Source organism: Zingiber officinale, chromosome 7A (assembly GCF_018446385.1).
Source record: "Zingiber officinale cultivar Zhangliang chromosome 7A, Zo_v1.1, whole genome shotgun sequence".
Lineage (NCBI taxonomy): Eukaryota > Viridiplantae > Streptophyta > Magnoliopsida > Zingiberales > Zingiberaceae > Zingiber > Zingiber officinale.
In genome coordinates, this window is record NC_055998.1 from 111,519,474 (window position 1) to 111,537,388 (window position 17,915).

The 17,915-nt window shown below is 43.3% G+C and overlaps 1 protein-coding gene across 1 annotated transcript; it reads left to right on the forward strand.

Moving 5' to 3' along the window:
• The first annotated feature begins 8,653 nt into the window (after nucleotides 1-8,653).
• On the forward strand, nucleotides 8,654-12,976 carry LOC122002008 (cellulose synthase A catalytic subunit 7 [UDP-forming]-like). Its single transcript, XM_042557022.1, has 12 exons — nucleotides 8,654-8,766; nucleotides 8,854-9,052; nucleotides 9,149-9,279; nucleotides 9,367-9,436; nucleotides 9,545-9,698; nucleotides 9,780-10,392; nucleotides 10,465-10,602; nucleotides 10,737-10,862; nucleotides 10,976-11,188; nucleotides 11,284-11,802; nucleotides 11,884-12,234; nucleotides 12,335-12,976. Exons 1-12 carry the CDS (start codon nucleotides 8,719-8,721, stop codon nucleotides 12,914-12,916), a joined length of 3,144 nt encoding a protein of 1,047 aa, XP_042412956.1. The 5' UTR covers nucleotides 8,654-8,718; the 3' UTR covers nucleotides 12,917-12,976.
• Nucleotides 12,977-17,915: the final 4,939 nt, after the last annotated feature.

Sequence of the window (17,915 nt, forward strand, 5' to 3'; positions counted from 1 at the left end):
GTAGTAGGTTTCATAACTTACTAATCAAGTGGAAAAATTTTGTTGCAACTCAGAACAACCAGGACAAAGCGGATGATGTAATTGAGGCATCAATTAAAGAAAAAGATTTAGTTGTGTCTATTGATATTCTTGTTGTTGATGTTGATATATTCTGTCCTATCTATGATGATGTTGTAGATGAAAGTGTAGGGACTTGTACTATGGAAGCAATTCCCCAAGAATCCCTTTTGGTCACATAACCACTTAACACTGTGGATGTTGTAGGATTTGAATTTTTTTTTTATGTTAAAAGTGTAGGGACTTGTATAGTGGAGGCAAAACCCCAAGAATCACCTATTTTATTAGCATCACCACCGAAGCTAAAGTCTCCTCTACCCACATCTGAAACCATGTTCGATGATTTACTCTCTTCGGTGATTGGTAATGGTAAGATTTTATTTTATATATCTAAAGCTACTAACCAACCTTTTTTCGAGCATGTTGGTGATAGGACATATTTTGCACAACAATCAAGTAATGAATGACCTTGTGATGACCTCTTGAAGAGGGAATGAACCTCACATATAACAAGTAAGTGTCTAACGCTGGAAACTTTGGGAACATAATTGAATGATGAATTAACTAGGAAAGAATTTTAAACCTTAGGAACAAACCATGCACTGTGCACACGTAACTAGCATGTAGGCTAGGTGAAACTGATTGAGTGTTTGCGCTTGAGGATGATACTATATGATAGGATTCGATGAGCTCATTGAAGTTGGAGAGAATGTTATTCACATGCATTTTAGATTAGTGTTTGCTTGAGGGCAAGCAAAGGTTTGGTCGGGGGGATTTGATGTGCCTAATTTATATAGGGATTTTGATATGTTTTAATGCATTTCTTGACCCACTGTGCATGTATATATTTCATGATTTCATCTCTTTATGTTTCATTTCAATACATCTCTATTTTGGAATACTACTCTTGTGCAGTTCCTGTGTTAGGACATGAAATGGAGCAAAACTAAAGATTGAAGATGAAGGTGGAAAGCTTCCATAGCTGAACACAGGCATCCGTGTCCAACGGCACAGGCCGTGTTCTATTCAACCACCTCTACACGGGTGTCCATGCCAATGGCATGGGCAGTGTTCTGTTCGGCCATTAGATCTGGAGTGCTCGTACCAGCCAACACGGGTCGTGCTCAAGATACAGTACCAAACACAGGCATCTGTGCCCACCGACACGAGCCCTTGTTTTCCCTTGCTCTGAAGTTGTCGCGCCCGACACAGGCACTTGTGCCATCGGGCACGACCTGTGTTAGTCATTTGCTCCATTTCTTATTTAAGTCGATCACACCATTTTGAAAGGAGATATCAACATGGAGTCATCCAGGGGCCCCAGGTAATCTCCAGTGGATCTAACGCCAATTATGCTTCAAGGAGCGATCAACAGTGGTTAGGAGGAAGATTCATAGATCGAGCCTAAGCATACTCTTACTCTGATTTTCTGAACTTGTATTCAAACTCTTGTGATTTGAACATGATCTATGATTGAAACTCGAGTCTATGGGGTAAACTTTGGATTATAGGATTAGGGACTAGCCCATTATGACGTAAACACAATCTTGAATGTTCTGAGTTTAATTGATCTTCTAATTTCTGTGATGTGATGAATTGTGGTCTGGATATACTATGTTAACACGATCTCGATGCCAAAAGCGTAAAAATTATATCCCACAAGGGTTTGGGAATGAACCAAAATAAGAACTCAATCCTTCGACCCGTAGAAAACCAAGACACGGAGAGTCGGCTATGAAAGTAGATTGGTATGTTGCAAGGAACCCTAGATTGTCATAGAGTTTAGTGGATCAATACTAATTCATCATCACATAGTAGGAAATACGTTAACTGGGGATTATGGGATCTCATGGCAGGGTCTCTCTAGATAGAAATCTCTAATTTCAACTATTCCAAAAGTAGACAATAATTAGGATTGGTGGTGTAGTTCCAAAAGTCTACACCGGATACATAGGATCTACCTACATTAATCATCATTGAGAATGTGAATTTAAACAAGGATCAAGAGTTTACTAACAATGAGGTGAAACCGAAGTTCTAGAATCACTTTCATTATTTATATTCACTAGCTATTGCCTGACCTATGTCTCTCTCTATTGCCTTTCTGATCTAGCACTCAACCTCTTTCTCTCTCATCCTCTCTTTTCTCACAACCATTACCTATTGAGTTTTTCAATGACAACACTCTCCATTTACGATTAGTCTAGACAATTAAGTTTGATTAGTTGGCTCGTATTCGATCTCCAGTCCCTGTGAATTCGATTTTTTTATTATTTGATGATACTTTCATGCACTTATGGATTTGCACACATCACCTGGAGTCTCCTATTTTCTTTGTCTAGAGTTATCACCAGTCAGTCGCCCAGAATTCCTCTGGTCACCTAGATCCATCAAGCATTACTTCCCAGTAATGGTTACGCTTAATGAGTATGATAGAGAATATAAAGTTACTTGTACTTACTTTGGGTCTAGACGCCCAACTCCAGGTGACCCATCTAAACTGAGTTTTTAAGCTATAGCTTCTAGCTAATATCACTTGGACTTGTCTGCCAAGTTTCAACTCCTAGTTTACTCCACTTGGACTTGTTCACCCAACTTCAACTCTCAGTTTACTCCACTTGGACTTGTCTTGCAAAGCCTTAAACTCCCAGCTGATTCCACTTGGACTTAATTCACCTAGTTCCCAACTAGGATTTTCATGTTTGATTCTCAACCATGACTTCGCTCCAGCTGCCTGACTTCCAAGCAGGTCTTCAGTTGCCTAGCTCCACTAAGACTTTAGTCATTGCCTGGTCTCCAACCAGGATTTTATCACTATCAAGTAACCTGCTTCTGCATGCTTGACACCAACTTGTTAGATCTCAATAAACCTAACTTTAACCTTAGTCATACATCAAAAATCTGAGTTGAATATTGTGCTCCGAGCACCAACATATTTAAGTTTTTTTTATAAGTGTATAGTAACTTATAAGCTATTCATTTTTCACAACTTTCTTTTTACTTCCTCATTCTATTACCAAGATTCTTTCTTTGGTGATATTCATTCTCTTGACTTATGAAGTATGCTCTCGGTCATCATTTCCAAATTTGATGTCATTTTATCCTATGTCTTAGTCAAGTTGTCATATATTTCTCTTAATACTTGTGCTTCTATTCTCACATTAAAAATACTTTGCTTTCCATCCTTTAACTTTTACTATTTGATCGTAGCAGCCATTCATATTTTTTTAATACTAATACTATGCTTGAAGCATGTATTGATGACTATTATTTTGCATTCATACTTGACATTTTAAACCTCTCGTGTGCTTAAATTCGTGTTTATATCATATTTCACGAGCAAGACTTTATTTGAGCTTTATTCAAATCCTTCCTAATTGATGACATTATTATTGAAATATGAGTATCTCTCATTTTGTAGGGTAGCGAAGGAGAGCATCAACCCTTCCCAGAGGCACTTCCAGTAGGGAGCATGGCTTGGTCGTGTCTCCTAACACGGTCTGGCCATGTCCTCTAACACAACCAATGAAATTAGGGGAGCTGATTCACTTGAGGAGAGCCATATATAAAGGGTCATCATCCATATTTGAGGGTTTCATCTCTTCATCTCCATTTTCTCCATCAAGCATCGGAGCCACCATCTTCCCCACACCATCTTCTATCCATGCTTGGCCAGAAGGGTTCTTTTGGCCATCTCTATCATCATCAGCACCTCAAGTAAGGGGGTTCCCTTCCTCATCGAGGGAAGCATCTCCATCCTCACCCCCGATTGGGAGGTTCTTGCGTAAGGGAACACGACATTTGCATAGGTGAAGAAGGTGTGGAGGTATTCCACCTTCTTAGCTTCCGCAAGTTTATCATTCGACCATCCTCACATCCACAAGCTCTCTTCTCGGTTAGGAGAGGTGCCACCATCCCACATCTCCAGTCATTTACCTCCCACAAGCTTCCTATGACACTTTGATGTTGGTTGTTAATTGATTTGGATAGACTTGAGTAGAATTCACTGCAATCCTTTACTTAATCTTCATTTGGTTTTCTTGATTGCAACATATTTGAATTAATTCCTCTCACATTTTGCTACTCTAGTTGGTGCATTTTAGTTGTTTAATTTCTGCAATCCCTTATTTGTGTTTGAATGTTAGAAGTGTTTGTGATCCATTTGGAATGCAAGATAGGTTAGATTAGACTAGATTGTGTTACTTTGATTTTGATATTATTTCTGTCACATGGTAGTTTAATGAATTTAGATTTCTTTTACCTGCATTTCTTTCAATTCACTAATTGAAATTAACTTTAGCATCCCAAAAATATACCCCCATTTATGACTAATTGATCTTGAGATTGTCACACTCATCGTTGCATTCCGCAAGAGACGATCTAAGTTGTCCTATACTCCTATACTACATTAGTTAGAGGGTTCGGTAATTGAATTGTAACTATAGTACAACATATGCGTTATCATGTATCTAACATTACTAAAATTTATATTTGATGTTTTTATTAAATCCTACTTTTATATATATATATAGTTTATTTTGAAATCACTATTTTGAAAGACATAATCTTACCTTTCTTAGTGACTATTTCTATTATTTCATCTTTTAATAAATTATCTATAATAATACATATTTCATTTATCATTTTACTCTTTTCCATATATTATAATTTAAAACTTAAATTTTGTTATCATCGTCTTCTTCTCTGGCAATTACATTATGTAATGATTACCTTATGTTAGTGTTATCACTAACACCGATTTTTAGTAATAGGGTCGTATGGTTCATCTTCCATGGTCTTTTATATCTTTGACTTATTAATGACACTTCCTTTTACCCTTTTCCTTTAGCAACATTATCCGCCAAATGCACCTCAATTTTTAACTTCTTTGAATCTTATGCCTCCCTTAGCATTGATAGCGACTCTAGTTTTTTCCCACCTTAAACATTTTGTATAATTCATGACGAGCAATGCATAATATATAGTTGGGAAATTATTGTAAGACAATAGATTGATTTATATTTTGACATCCATTCAAAAACTCCTAGTAACCTCATGAGAGATCGTACTTTTGTAAAAATATATATATATATATATATAGGATCCAATTCTTTCAAACCAACTAATTTTTAAATGACCTATTTGGTGCATAGACGTTTTACATCTAAATTTAAAAAGCACATATGAATTTTGACAAACAGCTCAGTATCACAAATGGTTCAATTACCACGGACGTAGTATATATCCTGTGAGAAATTCAAACCCTTATTATATGAGAGCTCTTTTTTTTTTTTTTACCATCGCACTATATCAAATAAAAAATTATTCATGAGAGACCGTACGATGAGACTATACATGGTGAAACAATTTAAATCCATCAAAGACTTAATCACCAAGTGTTTGATGGTCTACGTAGGGAAGAAAATAATTAAAACTAAGGTCATATATAGGCTCCTAGACTAGTGTAAAACACTTTAATAATCTTAATAAGCTGATGACATGTAAACAACATTAATAATATTAATAAAAATAAAAATTGAAATATAATCTAGATGAATTTATATTGGGTAAAAATTAAAAGATCATCCATCATTGAAAAATTATCAGATGGACATTCCTTTTCTAATTAACGTCAAATGGACGTCCCATTTAAAGTACCTGAAATATTGTTGAACTTGATTTTTAAGATTTAGATTATAGCAGTTATCTGATAACTTCTATATGATCGATCATATCATATAATATTTATTTGAAATGTACGTACCATATGTGTAATGAAGTTCTCTTAATTTGTTTACTTATTGAAATATTATTTTAACCAGATTATTTCTCTTTAATAAGAAAAATCGACATAAGATAATAACACTAGAAGCTAGCAACTAACTACTACATATTATAATAGCTACCTATTAACTTTTATAATCGTCACCAAATAATATTAATTTGAAATGTAATGGGGTCATGAAGTCTACTTAGCACATTGAAATGTTATTTTAGCCAGGTTATCACTCTCCAATAAATAAAATCAACATAAGATAATGGTACTATTATAAAAGCTAGCAACCAACTACTAAATATTATAGCAGCTACCTACTAGCTTCTATATAGTGGATCATATTCAAATAATATTTATTTTACCTATAGTGGGTGTTATAGGGTTCCCTTCGTTTGTTTTGTAATTAAAAATATAATTTTAACCAAGTTGTGGCATTCAATTAAGTAAAATCAATATAAGATAATGATATTGTTGTAACACATGGTAATATGTTATTACATATTATAGCAATTAGCAACTAGCTGTAACACTGTGGCAAAAGGTGAATACGCTCATCTCCAGCGCCCCCGTCAATCCGTCCCAAGGCCAACACGGAGGAGGTAAATTACGGACGGCTATTAGCCTTTGGAATAGTGACTAACACATAAGGAAGGTATTTATCTCGACTTTGCCGAGATTCGAATCTCAAACTTCATTATGACAATATCTCATGTACTAGCTACTAGATTCATCCAAGGAGACACAACTAACTGTAACACGTTATAATAGATGCGTGCTACAACTTAAATTTTAAAATATGGTGCAAAGGTATTTCGAATAATTTATTTTTAATGGGATGCTCATTTTACTTTAATAGGAAAAAAGATGCTCATATGACGATTTATCACCATTTTAATTTTCATCAATTTTTATTTAGCTGTTAAATTATTTTAATTTTCATCCATTTATATTTAGCTGTTAAATCAAGTAAAATACAAAAGAATCTAAGTGGAAGACGAGGCAATAGTAAAGAAGGAAAACAACAAAGAAAAAACTATTATTGGAGAAAAGGATAATTTCCATCATCATAAGTGGTCTAGTATTATCGATCTCATATTAATGGATAAATCACAAGTGATTTTTTTTGAAATCTGAGTTAGATGGAGACCGACGGAGATAGCATTAGTATTGACGGAGAGGTGACTTTGACGCACCCGGTGTATGCACGCCTGAAAAGCAAATCCCTACGTGTAACTCTCTAATCTATAGTATAAGCACTGGTAGTACCTGAACTCTGCACACACTCAGACAAGCACCTAGAGTATTGGAGACCAAGAATCGGAGAAAAAGTCCCCGGCACAAGTCCTCCGATGCTCAAGTCAGGTCATTTTTCTCCAAAGAACAGTATACGATGGAAAAAAGAACTGTTAAAGACGAGTGTGTATGTGTGTGTACCTGGCTAAGGAAGAGGGTCTCTCTTTTTATATGTTGCATATCTTCAGAGTTTGTCTATTGTCAGAGAATGTCGGGTGCTAGGGCCTGTCAGGTAAGAGAGGATGTACGGTGACCTCCTATTGGTAGAAGGAAGGTTCCATTCGTAGGTGATAACAGATCATGAGAATATTCCTTGATGTATGGTAGTTATTCTCTGATAGGAGGTTACGATTTTCTGACATTATTGTCGCTTACCGCTTTCTGTTCCACCCGGGTTTAGTTACAGACAGCTCAGGCTTTATCTGAGACTGTGGCACGAGATCCATCTTTCACGCCTTGATCGCAGAGGAGTCAACCGGGAGTTGTCTTAGTGAAAGTACCAGGTCTGTCTACATGACCCGAGCTGAAGAAGTCCGATCAGTCGAGGCACGTCAGGAACTTGTACGAACTTCATCTTATGTCTCAGATATGGGAGACCTGCCCTGGCTGTGACCACCCAAGAAATATGCAACTATGGCGTGAGGCGGTCCAATTCCCTATTTCTCTTGACTGTTGGCTGTCACATCTCTTTGACTTTTGACTGTCTGATCTTATTGAGCTCCACTTTTATACATCATATCAACAGGAAATATTTTACACTAGTATAATCATGGAATAAGTTAGATATTCAACAACACATTTTATATCAGTTAAAAAATGATTTCAATATCTATTGGAGTAAACAAATATGTAGGCATCTGCAAGGGCGAAAAAACATAAGTGCTATAGACCTAAAAACAGTACCTCTTGGGAGATTAACTGAAAGACTTGAACCACCATCATCGTGCAATTATTTCATATGCAGTTTCGTTTGAGAGTGAATCGGCCCAGAAACTTGCAACACGCCCAAATTCTGCAGTGCAGCATGATCCCAAGCGCGCTGATTGGCATCTTAAATTATTTTTTTAATTCTATATATTCAGCTCTTGGAGTTGATTAATTTTGAAGGTAAATTTTGAAGGTAATTAATTTGATCCTATAAAAAAATTTTATTGACTATCAAAATAAATAGGAAAACATTGATAATCAGCATTCTTCGGCTACTTTTCATTAGATAAAAAGCTGTGATTCAAATCTTAAATTTTTCGATTATTCTCATCATTATCATTTACATATTTCTCTCCCGAAAATTTAATTTATCAACGTCACAAACTTGACATTCTGTCTGAATTTGGTAGATCATTGCCTTCAAAATCACTGCAGATATCGGTATCAGCACAGAGGACGCAGCAGCTAGCTTGTGTTGTAAGCGAGCCTGCAGCTACCACACCTTCCACCAACGCTTACTTCTCTTCTGATCAAAACGTCGATCGACCCTCCACCTCCCAGTTGGTGACTTGACAAAATGATCAGGTCACCATATAAATATCTCTCTAGCTCCTCACCCATCCCGACAACCTATACATCCTCTCCGATCAAATACTACTTCTAATATGGACTTCGAGTCTGGCACTGGACTCGCCATGCACGGCCATGAAGAGGTTTGTTTCTTTCATCTAGACATAATATATACGCAATCAGAGCTCAATTAGTGTGCGTTTGCCCTTTCAAATAACTATCTTGAGCAGAGCAAGGCACAGAGGAACGACGGCAACGCAAAAGTTTGCCGTATTTGCGGTGACGAGATCGCACCGAGAGACAACGGCCAAGTGTTTGTCGCCTGCCACCACTGCGGATTCCCGGTTTGCCAGCCTTGTTACGACTATGAGCGACGAGAGGGAAACCAGACCTGCCCACAATGCAACACCCGTTACAAACGCCACAGAGGCACGTGTTATATACATGCATATTGGATTGTTTCAATTGACACCTAAAGTTAATTTGTTACGTTGAGAGAATTAATTAACGAAGGAATAGAAGCAGGTTGTGCGAGGGTCGAAGGAGATGAAGACGACGAAGGAGTACATATGGATGATTTCGATGAGGAGTTCCAAGTCAAGAGTCCTCCTAACAAGTCCCCCGATCACAACCAATTTCGCTTTGATGTTAACTCAGTAAGATTATAATATAACGCAATTAGCTGTATATGAGTCGATCTTCACGTACGTCTCTAAAGCAAAAATTCGATCGGCTGTGGCTAGGAGAATGGAGAAGAACGTGCACAAGCATGGAGACCCAATGAACGGAACTTGTCGTCCTTTGCAGGCAGTGGTGAGTAGAACAGCCACTGAGGCTAGCTCGAGCGAGGTATATATAATATATACCTCAGCATTTGGATTATTTTTCTAATAAGCTCGCTCGCCTGCATGATATTCTCAGTTGCCGGTAAGGATTTGGACGTGGAGAGCAACCTGGATTGGAAGGATAGGGTGGAGAAATGGAGGGAAAGGCAAGATAAGAAAGGGCTGACCAACAAAGATGAAGACCTCGGCCGGGATGATCAGGACAATAACAACTATGAAGATGAGATGCTGTATGTCGTCGAGTGGCGTATGGGTTTATGAATTATTTTTACTAGCTATAATGTAACGATTAATCATCGGCGTGACGACAGCATGGCGGAAGCTCGACAGCCACTGTGGAGGAAAGTGCCGATCCCGTCGAGCAAGATTAACCCCTATCGCATCGTGATCCTCCTCCGCCTCCTCATCCTAGTCTTCTTCTTTCGGTTTCGCATCATGACGCCTGCGAACGACGCGTACGCCTTGTGGCTGACATCGGTGATCTGCGAGATTTGGTTTGCTCTCTCTTGGATCCTCGACCAGTTCCCCAAGTGGTTTCCCATCACCCGTGAGACCTACCTCGACCGGCTTTCCCTGCGCTTTGAGCGCGAGGGGGAGCCAAACCGGCTCGCCTCGGTCGACTTCTTCGTGAGCACAGTGGATCCGCTGAAAGAGCCTCCGATAATCACTGCCAACACCGTCCTCTCCATTCTCGCCGTCGACTACCCGGTGGATAAGGTCAGCTGCTACGTGTCCGACGATGGTGCCGCCATGCTGACCTTTGACGCCATGTCGGAGACGGCGGAGTTCGCCAGGAGATGGGCGCCCTTTTGCAAGAAGTACAGCATTGAGCCTCGGGCCCCTGAGTTCTATTTTTCACAGAAGATTGATTACTTGAAAGACAAAGTGCAGCCCAGCTTTGTTAAGGAGAGAAGGGCAATGAAGGTACGTACGTAAGGCAGTGTTCCTTAGCTTGCTTCATTAAATTACATGTTGACTCGAAATCGACCGTTCCAGAGAGAGTACGAAGAGTTCAAGGTAAGGATCAATGCGATGGTGGCCAAAGCACAAAAGAAACCAGAGGAAGGATGGGTGATGCAGGACGGCACACCTTGGCCTGGCAACAATACCAGAGACCATCCCGGCATGATCCAGGTTTTGTTTAATTATATAATTATTTATGCAAATGCAAGATGAACTGAACGAAAATATGATGTACATGTTCCTAAACTTTCGTATTCTATGCTAACAATCTCTCTAGTTTGATGATATATATATAATTGGAGCAGGTATACTTGGGGAGTGCAGGCGCGCTTGACGTAGAGGGCAAGGAGCTACCTCGTCTCGTGTATGTCTCACGAGAGAAGCGACCGGGCTACCAACACCATAAAAAAGCTGGAGCCATGAACGCGCTGGTGTGAAATTAAACAAAAATCTATTGTTTGACAAAACTAATTCAGTATGACTAACTCGGTTTATCATCATCATGCGTAATATAATCTGCTGTATGATTTGTGCATGGTTATAGGTTCGGGTGTCGGCAGTGCTTACGAATGCACCATTCATTTTGAATCTAGATTGTGATCACTACCTCAACAATAGCAAGGCTGTGAGGGAGGCCATGTGCTTCCTCATGGATCCTCAACTGGGGAAGAAGCTCTGCTATGTCCAGTTTCCTCAAAGATTCGATGGTATCGATCGTCACGATCGGTATGCGAATCGGAACGTGGTTTTTTTCGATGTAAGAGACTGTAATTTTACATCTACAACTAGATTGACATATTGAACAATAGCAAACTATTAAGTGAAAAAACAAAAATGGTATCTCTGTTGTAGATCAACATGAAAGGGTTAGATGGCATCCAAGGGCCGGTGTACGTCGGAACCGGTTGCGTCTTTAACCGGCCAGCTTTGTACGGTTATGATCCACCCAAGTCAGAGAAGCGGCCAAAGATGACGTGCGACTGCTGGCCTTCATGGTGTTCCTGCTGCTGCTGCTGCGGTTCGAGAAAATCCAAAGCTAAGAAAGGAGGAGAGAAGGGGGGATTCTTAGGGCTTTACAGAAAGAAAGGCAAGAACAACAAGGTGGTAGTGAACAAGAAGAGTTACGGTAAGCGGGGATTTGAGCTAGAGGACATTGAGGAAGGTTTGGAAGGATACGACGAGTTGGAGAAGTCGTCACTCATGTCGCAGAAGAACTTCGAGAAACGATTTGGACAGTCTCCGGTGTTCATTGCATCAACCCTCATGGAGGAAGGTGGCTTGCCGGTCGGAACCAACTCTGTTGGCCTCATCAAGGAGGCCATCCATGTTATCAGCTGTGGCTACGAAGAAAAAACAGAGTGGGGGAAAGAGGTAAAATGGATATATATGTTAAATTGCTAATGATCAAAATAATAATAATAAAACTAATCATGGTTAATTCCGTTGATGCAGATTGGATGGATATATGGTTCAGTGACGGAAGACATCTTGACCGGCTTCAAGATGCACTGCAGAGGTTGGAAGTCAGTATATTGCACTCCCAGTAGAGCAGCATTCAAAGGCTCCGCTCCTATAAATCTCTCTGATAGGTTGCATCAGGTGCTACGTTGGGCATTGGGCTCGGTGGAGATCTTCTTGAGCCGACACTGTCCGCTATGGTACGGTTATGGTGGCAATTTGAAATGGTTAGAAAGATTTGCCTACACCAACACCATCGTCTACCCCTTCACATCGATCCCCCTCGTAGCTTATTGCATAATTCCGGCCATCTGCCTACTCACCGGGAAGTTCATCATCCCAACTGTAAGTTCCTGACTTGACATGCACAGAGTAAAAGATTCAATTAACCTCCTGATCTCGTCTTTAAGTATTTAATTAATTGCGTGTTGTTGATCAAGAGCAGATTGACAACATAGCCAGTGTATGGTTTCTGGCCCTTTTCTTATCCATCATTGCCACCGGAATCCTGGAACTCCGATGGAGTGGAGTCAGCATCCAAGACTGGTGGCGCAACGAGCAATTTTGGGTCATCGGCGGCGTCTCTGCCCACCTCTTCGCCGTCTTCCAAGGCCTCCTCAAGGTGCTTGGCGGGGTGGACACCAACTTCACTGTCACTTCCAAGGCTGCCGACGACGCTGAATTTGGGGAGCTCTACCTCTTCAAGTGGACCACCCTTCTCATTCCCCCGACCACATTGATCATTTTGAACATGGTTGGAGTTGTTGCCGGGGTGTCTGATGCTATCAACAATGGCTACGGTTCATGGGGGCCTTTGTTTGGGAAGCTCTTCTTTTCCTTCTGGGTTATTGTCCATCTTTATCCCTTCTTAAAGGGGTTGATGGGGAGGCAGAATAGGACTCCAACCATTGTGGTGTTGTGGTCCATTCTACTTGCTTCTATCTTCTCACTGATTTGGGTGAGGATTGACCCTTTCCTGCCCAAGCAGAAAGGGCCAGTGCTGAAGCAGTGTGGAGTGGAGTGTTAAACAACATATTGTCCATCTTGATAAGTTTGTTTCATCTAGTAATATTGGTTGTGAAATATATATATATATGCATCAGTTCAACAACAGAGCATAATTTAAAAGGTCAATTTTTTGGTTCAGTTATGATAATTTGATATGAAAATACTATGTAGGGAAGTCATCTTCAAAAATAAAGTTTTATATATTGATCCGGTGGTAAGGATCGGGGGCCCACAGAGAAAGGGGGCAATGGCACGGGAGAGTCAAAGGTCCGGCTGAGCAGAGAGGAAGTCTCCTGGCCGACCGGCCTGAGTGGACCCCGGGTCGGCACGAAGACAGTTCGACCTCGGGTTGAGTTTCCGACGCTCACAAGCTCCTTTATAGTGGAACCGCTATGCCGAGTAGCTAAGCTGCTCTGCCGAGCTGCAGAACAATTAGTTGGTGCCCCATCCGAGTATGTGACTGGGCGGTTGTCTCGCCCGGTCCGAGGCGCGTGTATACCCGGGCGCCCGGGAGGCCTAGCAATCAGCCCGTTCGGTCCAATTAAAGGCAAAGGGTTTAGAAGAGGACAAAAGGGGCAGCTAGTGATATCATTCTCGAGACGTCTGCAGCCGACAAGCAGCATGGTCGGCGGTCCGGCCGTACCAAGGATCGTACGGAGGAAGTTTCCGCTGCAATGGCAGAGATATGCTCGGACAATTGCGGTATGGCGTCAGACATGCTTTTCTGACACAACCATTCTGAGGTATGCTTTGAGGAACGTACACATCTCGGGAAGCGTGCACGCGCCTCTCCGAGGTCCTATATAAAGACCCCCGGACTTCGACGGAGGTATGATTTACTCATATTCTACTGTAGCCACAGTCTCTATTCCGCCGCTGTTTCTTCTCGCTATCACCTGACTTGAGCGTCGGAGGGTCGTCGCCGGGAACCCCTTCCCGGCCCGACTTTGTTGCAGGTTCATCGGAGGCTTACTTCGTCGCGAAGATCACCTTGGAGCAGCAGAGAGTGTCACGTCCCCAGTTTCCATCGACTCAGCGCATGGACAGGATCAAATTGGCGCCGTCTATAGGAACGCACCTGAATCCGAGCCAAGAAGATGGAAGAAGCTGGACGCCAACTCATGGTAACGCTCTCTCCCGAGGAGCTCGAAGCACTCATCCAAGCGCGAGCCGCAAAGATGGTCGAGCAACAACAGAAGGCCCGAGCGACCATGGAGGACCGACCAGAACAATATTCTACGTGGGCTCAGAACAAAGGGTAGACCGGCACACCAGGAGACGCGCCGGCCGCCCCCATTCCATTTCATCGGGCACTATTTCAGACTCCGTCGGAGCTGGCCCTAGCCAACCAGGGATTGCCCGATGAAGCGTCCGTGTAGGACGCCAGAAAGGGGAAAGCACCGCGTACAGAGTCATCCCCCGAGCGGGTCAATCGCCAATTCTCTGAGGCGATTTTACAAGACCCTCTTCCGAAGCATTACGCTCCAATATCGATCGGGGAGTATAATGGCGTAACTGATCCGGACGACCATCTCGGTAAGTTCGATAACGCTGCTACTCTTCATCAATACACCGACGGAGTCAAATGCAGAGTCTTCCTCACTACATTATCCGGCTCGGTTCAACGCTGGTTCCGGAGGTTACCGGACGGATCAATTAAGAGCTTTAGAGATTTTCGAACGGCCTTCCTCCATCACTTTGCCAGCAGCCGATGCTATCAGAAGACTAGCGTCAGCCTCTTTTCCATGAAGCAAGGCTCGAAAGAAACTCTCCGAGCCTACATCCAGCGCTTCAACCAAGCAGCTATGGATATCCCCACGGTCTCGTCTGAGACAATGATGCATGCTTTTACACAAGGCTTAGTCGATGGGGACTTCTTCCGCTCGCTCATCAGGAAGCCGCCTCGCGACTACGACCACATGCTGAAAAAAGCGAGTGAGTACATTAATGTGGATGAAGCACAAGCGGCCCGAAAGAAGGAAGCGCTGGGCGAACCCCCATCCCAAACCGAACGGAGAACACATATCAACCAGCAAGCGCCAAAAGGGCCACGTGCCCAGGGGATGAGGCCACCTCAAGATTTCAGATTGCCCGTCGTTCAGCACATTGTGGTCGAGCGGCCTCAACAAAAGGGCAAGGTATGGACGCCCATGTTTTGCAAAATCCATCAATCAGCCGCCCATAATACTCGGGATTGCCGGAGTCTCCCCCGGTCATCCAACCTGAGCCGAGGACCAATCAGCGCCGATCACCTTCGCCGGACAGGCAAGCTCATCATCAGCACGCCGAGCAGCGAATAGTTAGGAGTTCACCCGAGCGGCACCATCATCAGCAGCAACATCACCAGCCAAGGGCCAACCCTCGAGTCTCCCACGAGCAGGCCAGACCTCGATATCATCGCCGGTGGTCCAACAAGTGGGGACTCCAACCGAGCCCGCAAGTCGTACGCCCGACGATTGGAAATACATGCTGTGGGATGCAGCCAAGAGAAGGCAAGCGGGCCAACGATCAGCTTTGGTCCTGGCGACCTCGAGGGAGTCGAAGTGCCACACGATGACGCCCTCATCATTCGAGCGGTAATAGCAAACTACACTATTCATCGCATCTTTATTGACACAGGGAGTTCGGTCAACGTAATCTTCAAGAAGGCGTTCGACCAGCTCCAAATCGACAGGGCGGAGCTACTACCGATGACCACACCCTTGTTCAGATTCACGGGGAATGAAGTTCAGCCAGTCGGTCAGATTAAGTTGGCCATTTCGCTCGGGGAAGAGCCACTCAGAAGGACGCGGACTGCTAACTTCATTGTTGTGGACGCTCCCTCTGCGTACAACGTCATTTTGGGTTGACCGGCCCTCAACGAGTTTCGGGTAGTCGTCTCAACTTTCCACCAGAAGATCAAATTCCCCATGGAAGACCGAGTGGGAGAAGTTAAAGGCGATCAGTTGGCAGCGCGGCATTACTATGTGGAGATGGTGCGAGCAGAGGCGAGATCCGCTCGGAAGACTCCCCGTATCGAGGTAAATACTATAACCAAGAAGTCACCTACTTTTGTTTATGAAGTAAAGGAGGAGGTACAGATTCATCCGGCTCGACCGGAGGCCACGACGTTCATAACCTCCGACTTGGAGGCAAGCCAGAAGGAGGAGCTAACCAAATGTCTTCAACGAAACCATGACGTCTTCGCGTGGTCGACGCACGAGCTGCCAGGAATCTCACCGAGCGTCGCGTAGCACGAGCTACACGTCCGGCCGGACGCTCGTCCTGTCAAGCAAAGGAAGCGGGATTATAGTGCCGAGCAGAACGTCATCATACGGGCGAAAGTCGAGAAACTTCTGGAGGCCGGCCACATACGCGAGGTACAGTTCCCGAGCTAGCTCGCAAATGTGGTGCTAGTCTCCAAGCCCGGCAACAAATGGAGGATCTGCATCGACTTCCCCAACCTGAACAAGGCATGACCGAAAGATTTTTACCCACTGCCCCAGATTAACCAAATGGTGGATTTGACCGCCGGGTGCGAACTGATATGCATGTTGGATGCATGTCAGGGTTATCACCAGGTACCACTCGCCCGGGAGGATCAAGAGAAAGTCAGTTTCATCACGGCGGACGACACTTATTGCTACAACGTAATACCATTCAGACTGAAGAACACAGGGGCTACGTACCAGTGACTCATGAACAGGGTGTTCCGGAAGTAGATCGGGCGAAACCTAGAGGCATATGTTAATGATATACTCATTAAATCATTCCGAACGGCCGACCTCTGTGCAGATATAGAGGAGACTTTCCAAACACTACGGGCATACGGGATCAAGTTGAACCCGCAGAAGTGTCTGTTCGGAGCAAAAAGTGGTCGTTTCCTAGGCTACATAGTCACCGAGAGAGGCATTGAGGCCAACCCTAGCAAGGTAAAAGTGCTGCAGGATATGTCGCCGCCTAGAAACTTAAAAGAAGTCTAACGCCTAACGGGTCGCATAACATCTCTATCTCGGTTCATCTCCCAGACAACCGATCAGAGCCATGCCCTTCTTCAGGATCCTGCGCCGGGCGACCAAATTCCAATGGGATGAGCAATGTGACCAAGCATTCGAAGAATTGAAGGCCTACCTAAACTCATTACCTGTATTAGCTAAGCCATCTGTCGGCGAGCCCCTCCGCATTTATCTGTCTTCAACCGAGCACGCAGTCGGTTCGGTGCTAGTCAGGCAGAACAGCGAAGAACAGCCAGTGTATTTCCTTAGCCACATTTTAAAGGATGCTGAGTCTCGCTACACTGGTCTTGAGAAGCTTGCCTTCGCACTTGTTTTAGCTGCTCGAAGGCACCGACCATATTTCCTAGGGCATACAATCATTGTCATGACAAATAGCCCCTTGAGCCGAGTTCTATTAAACCCTGAGGCGTTCCGACGGCTGATCAAATGGACCACAGAGCTTAGCGAGTTTGACATACAGTATCAGCCCCGGACGGCAATCAAGGCGCAGGCGTTGGCAGACTTCATCACTGAGGTACAAAATCCCGAGCCCGAAGCCACTTGGAATGTGTATGTAGATGGATCGTCTACTCGGCAGGAAAGTGGAGTAGGCGTGCTGCTGGTCTCCCCCCACGGAGAACGGATGCACCTATCCGTACGCCTGGATTATAAAGCAACCAACAATGAAGCGGAGTATGAGGTGCTTATAGCAGGTTTGCAGGCTGCTCGGCATGTGGGAGCTAGCAATGTTTTAATTCATTCAGACTCACAGTTGTCCACTCAGTAACTTTCGGGAGCATTTGAGATAAGCAACATTAGGCTAAAGCTTTATGTGGAAGCCTTCGCTAAACTAAGGGTCGGTTTCTGACAGGTGGTGGTACAGAAGATCCCCCGTAAGGCTAATCAGGCTGTAGATGAACTGGCTAAGCTGGCCAGTTCGATATCACCAATCATCATTGAGCAGTCAGTCGAGCAAGTGTCCCTGGTCGCCCACATCGATCGGATGGAGGGACTTATATTTCCGAATGACTGGCGAATGACTAT

Excerpts from the sequence above, each read along its gene's own strand:
- LOC122002008 (XM_042557022.1), top strand. The coding sequence starts at position 8,719 with ATGGACTTCGAGTCTGGCACTGGACTCGCCATGCACGGCCATGAAGAG. Across the intron at positions 10,393-10,464 it reads AGGAGAGAAGGGCAATGAAG|AGAGAGTACGAAGAGTTCAA; the intron begins GTACGTACGTAA and ends CGACCGTTCCAG. Across the intron at positions 10,603-10,736 it reads ACCATCCCGGCATGATCCAG|GTATACTTGGGGAGTGCAGG; the intron begins GTTTTGTTTAAT and ends TAATTGGAGCAG.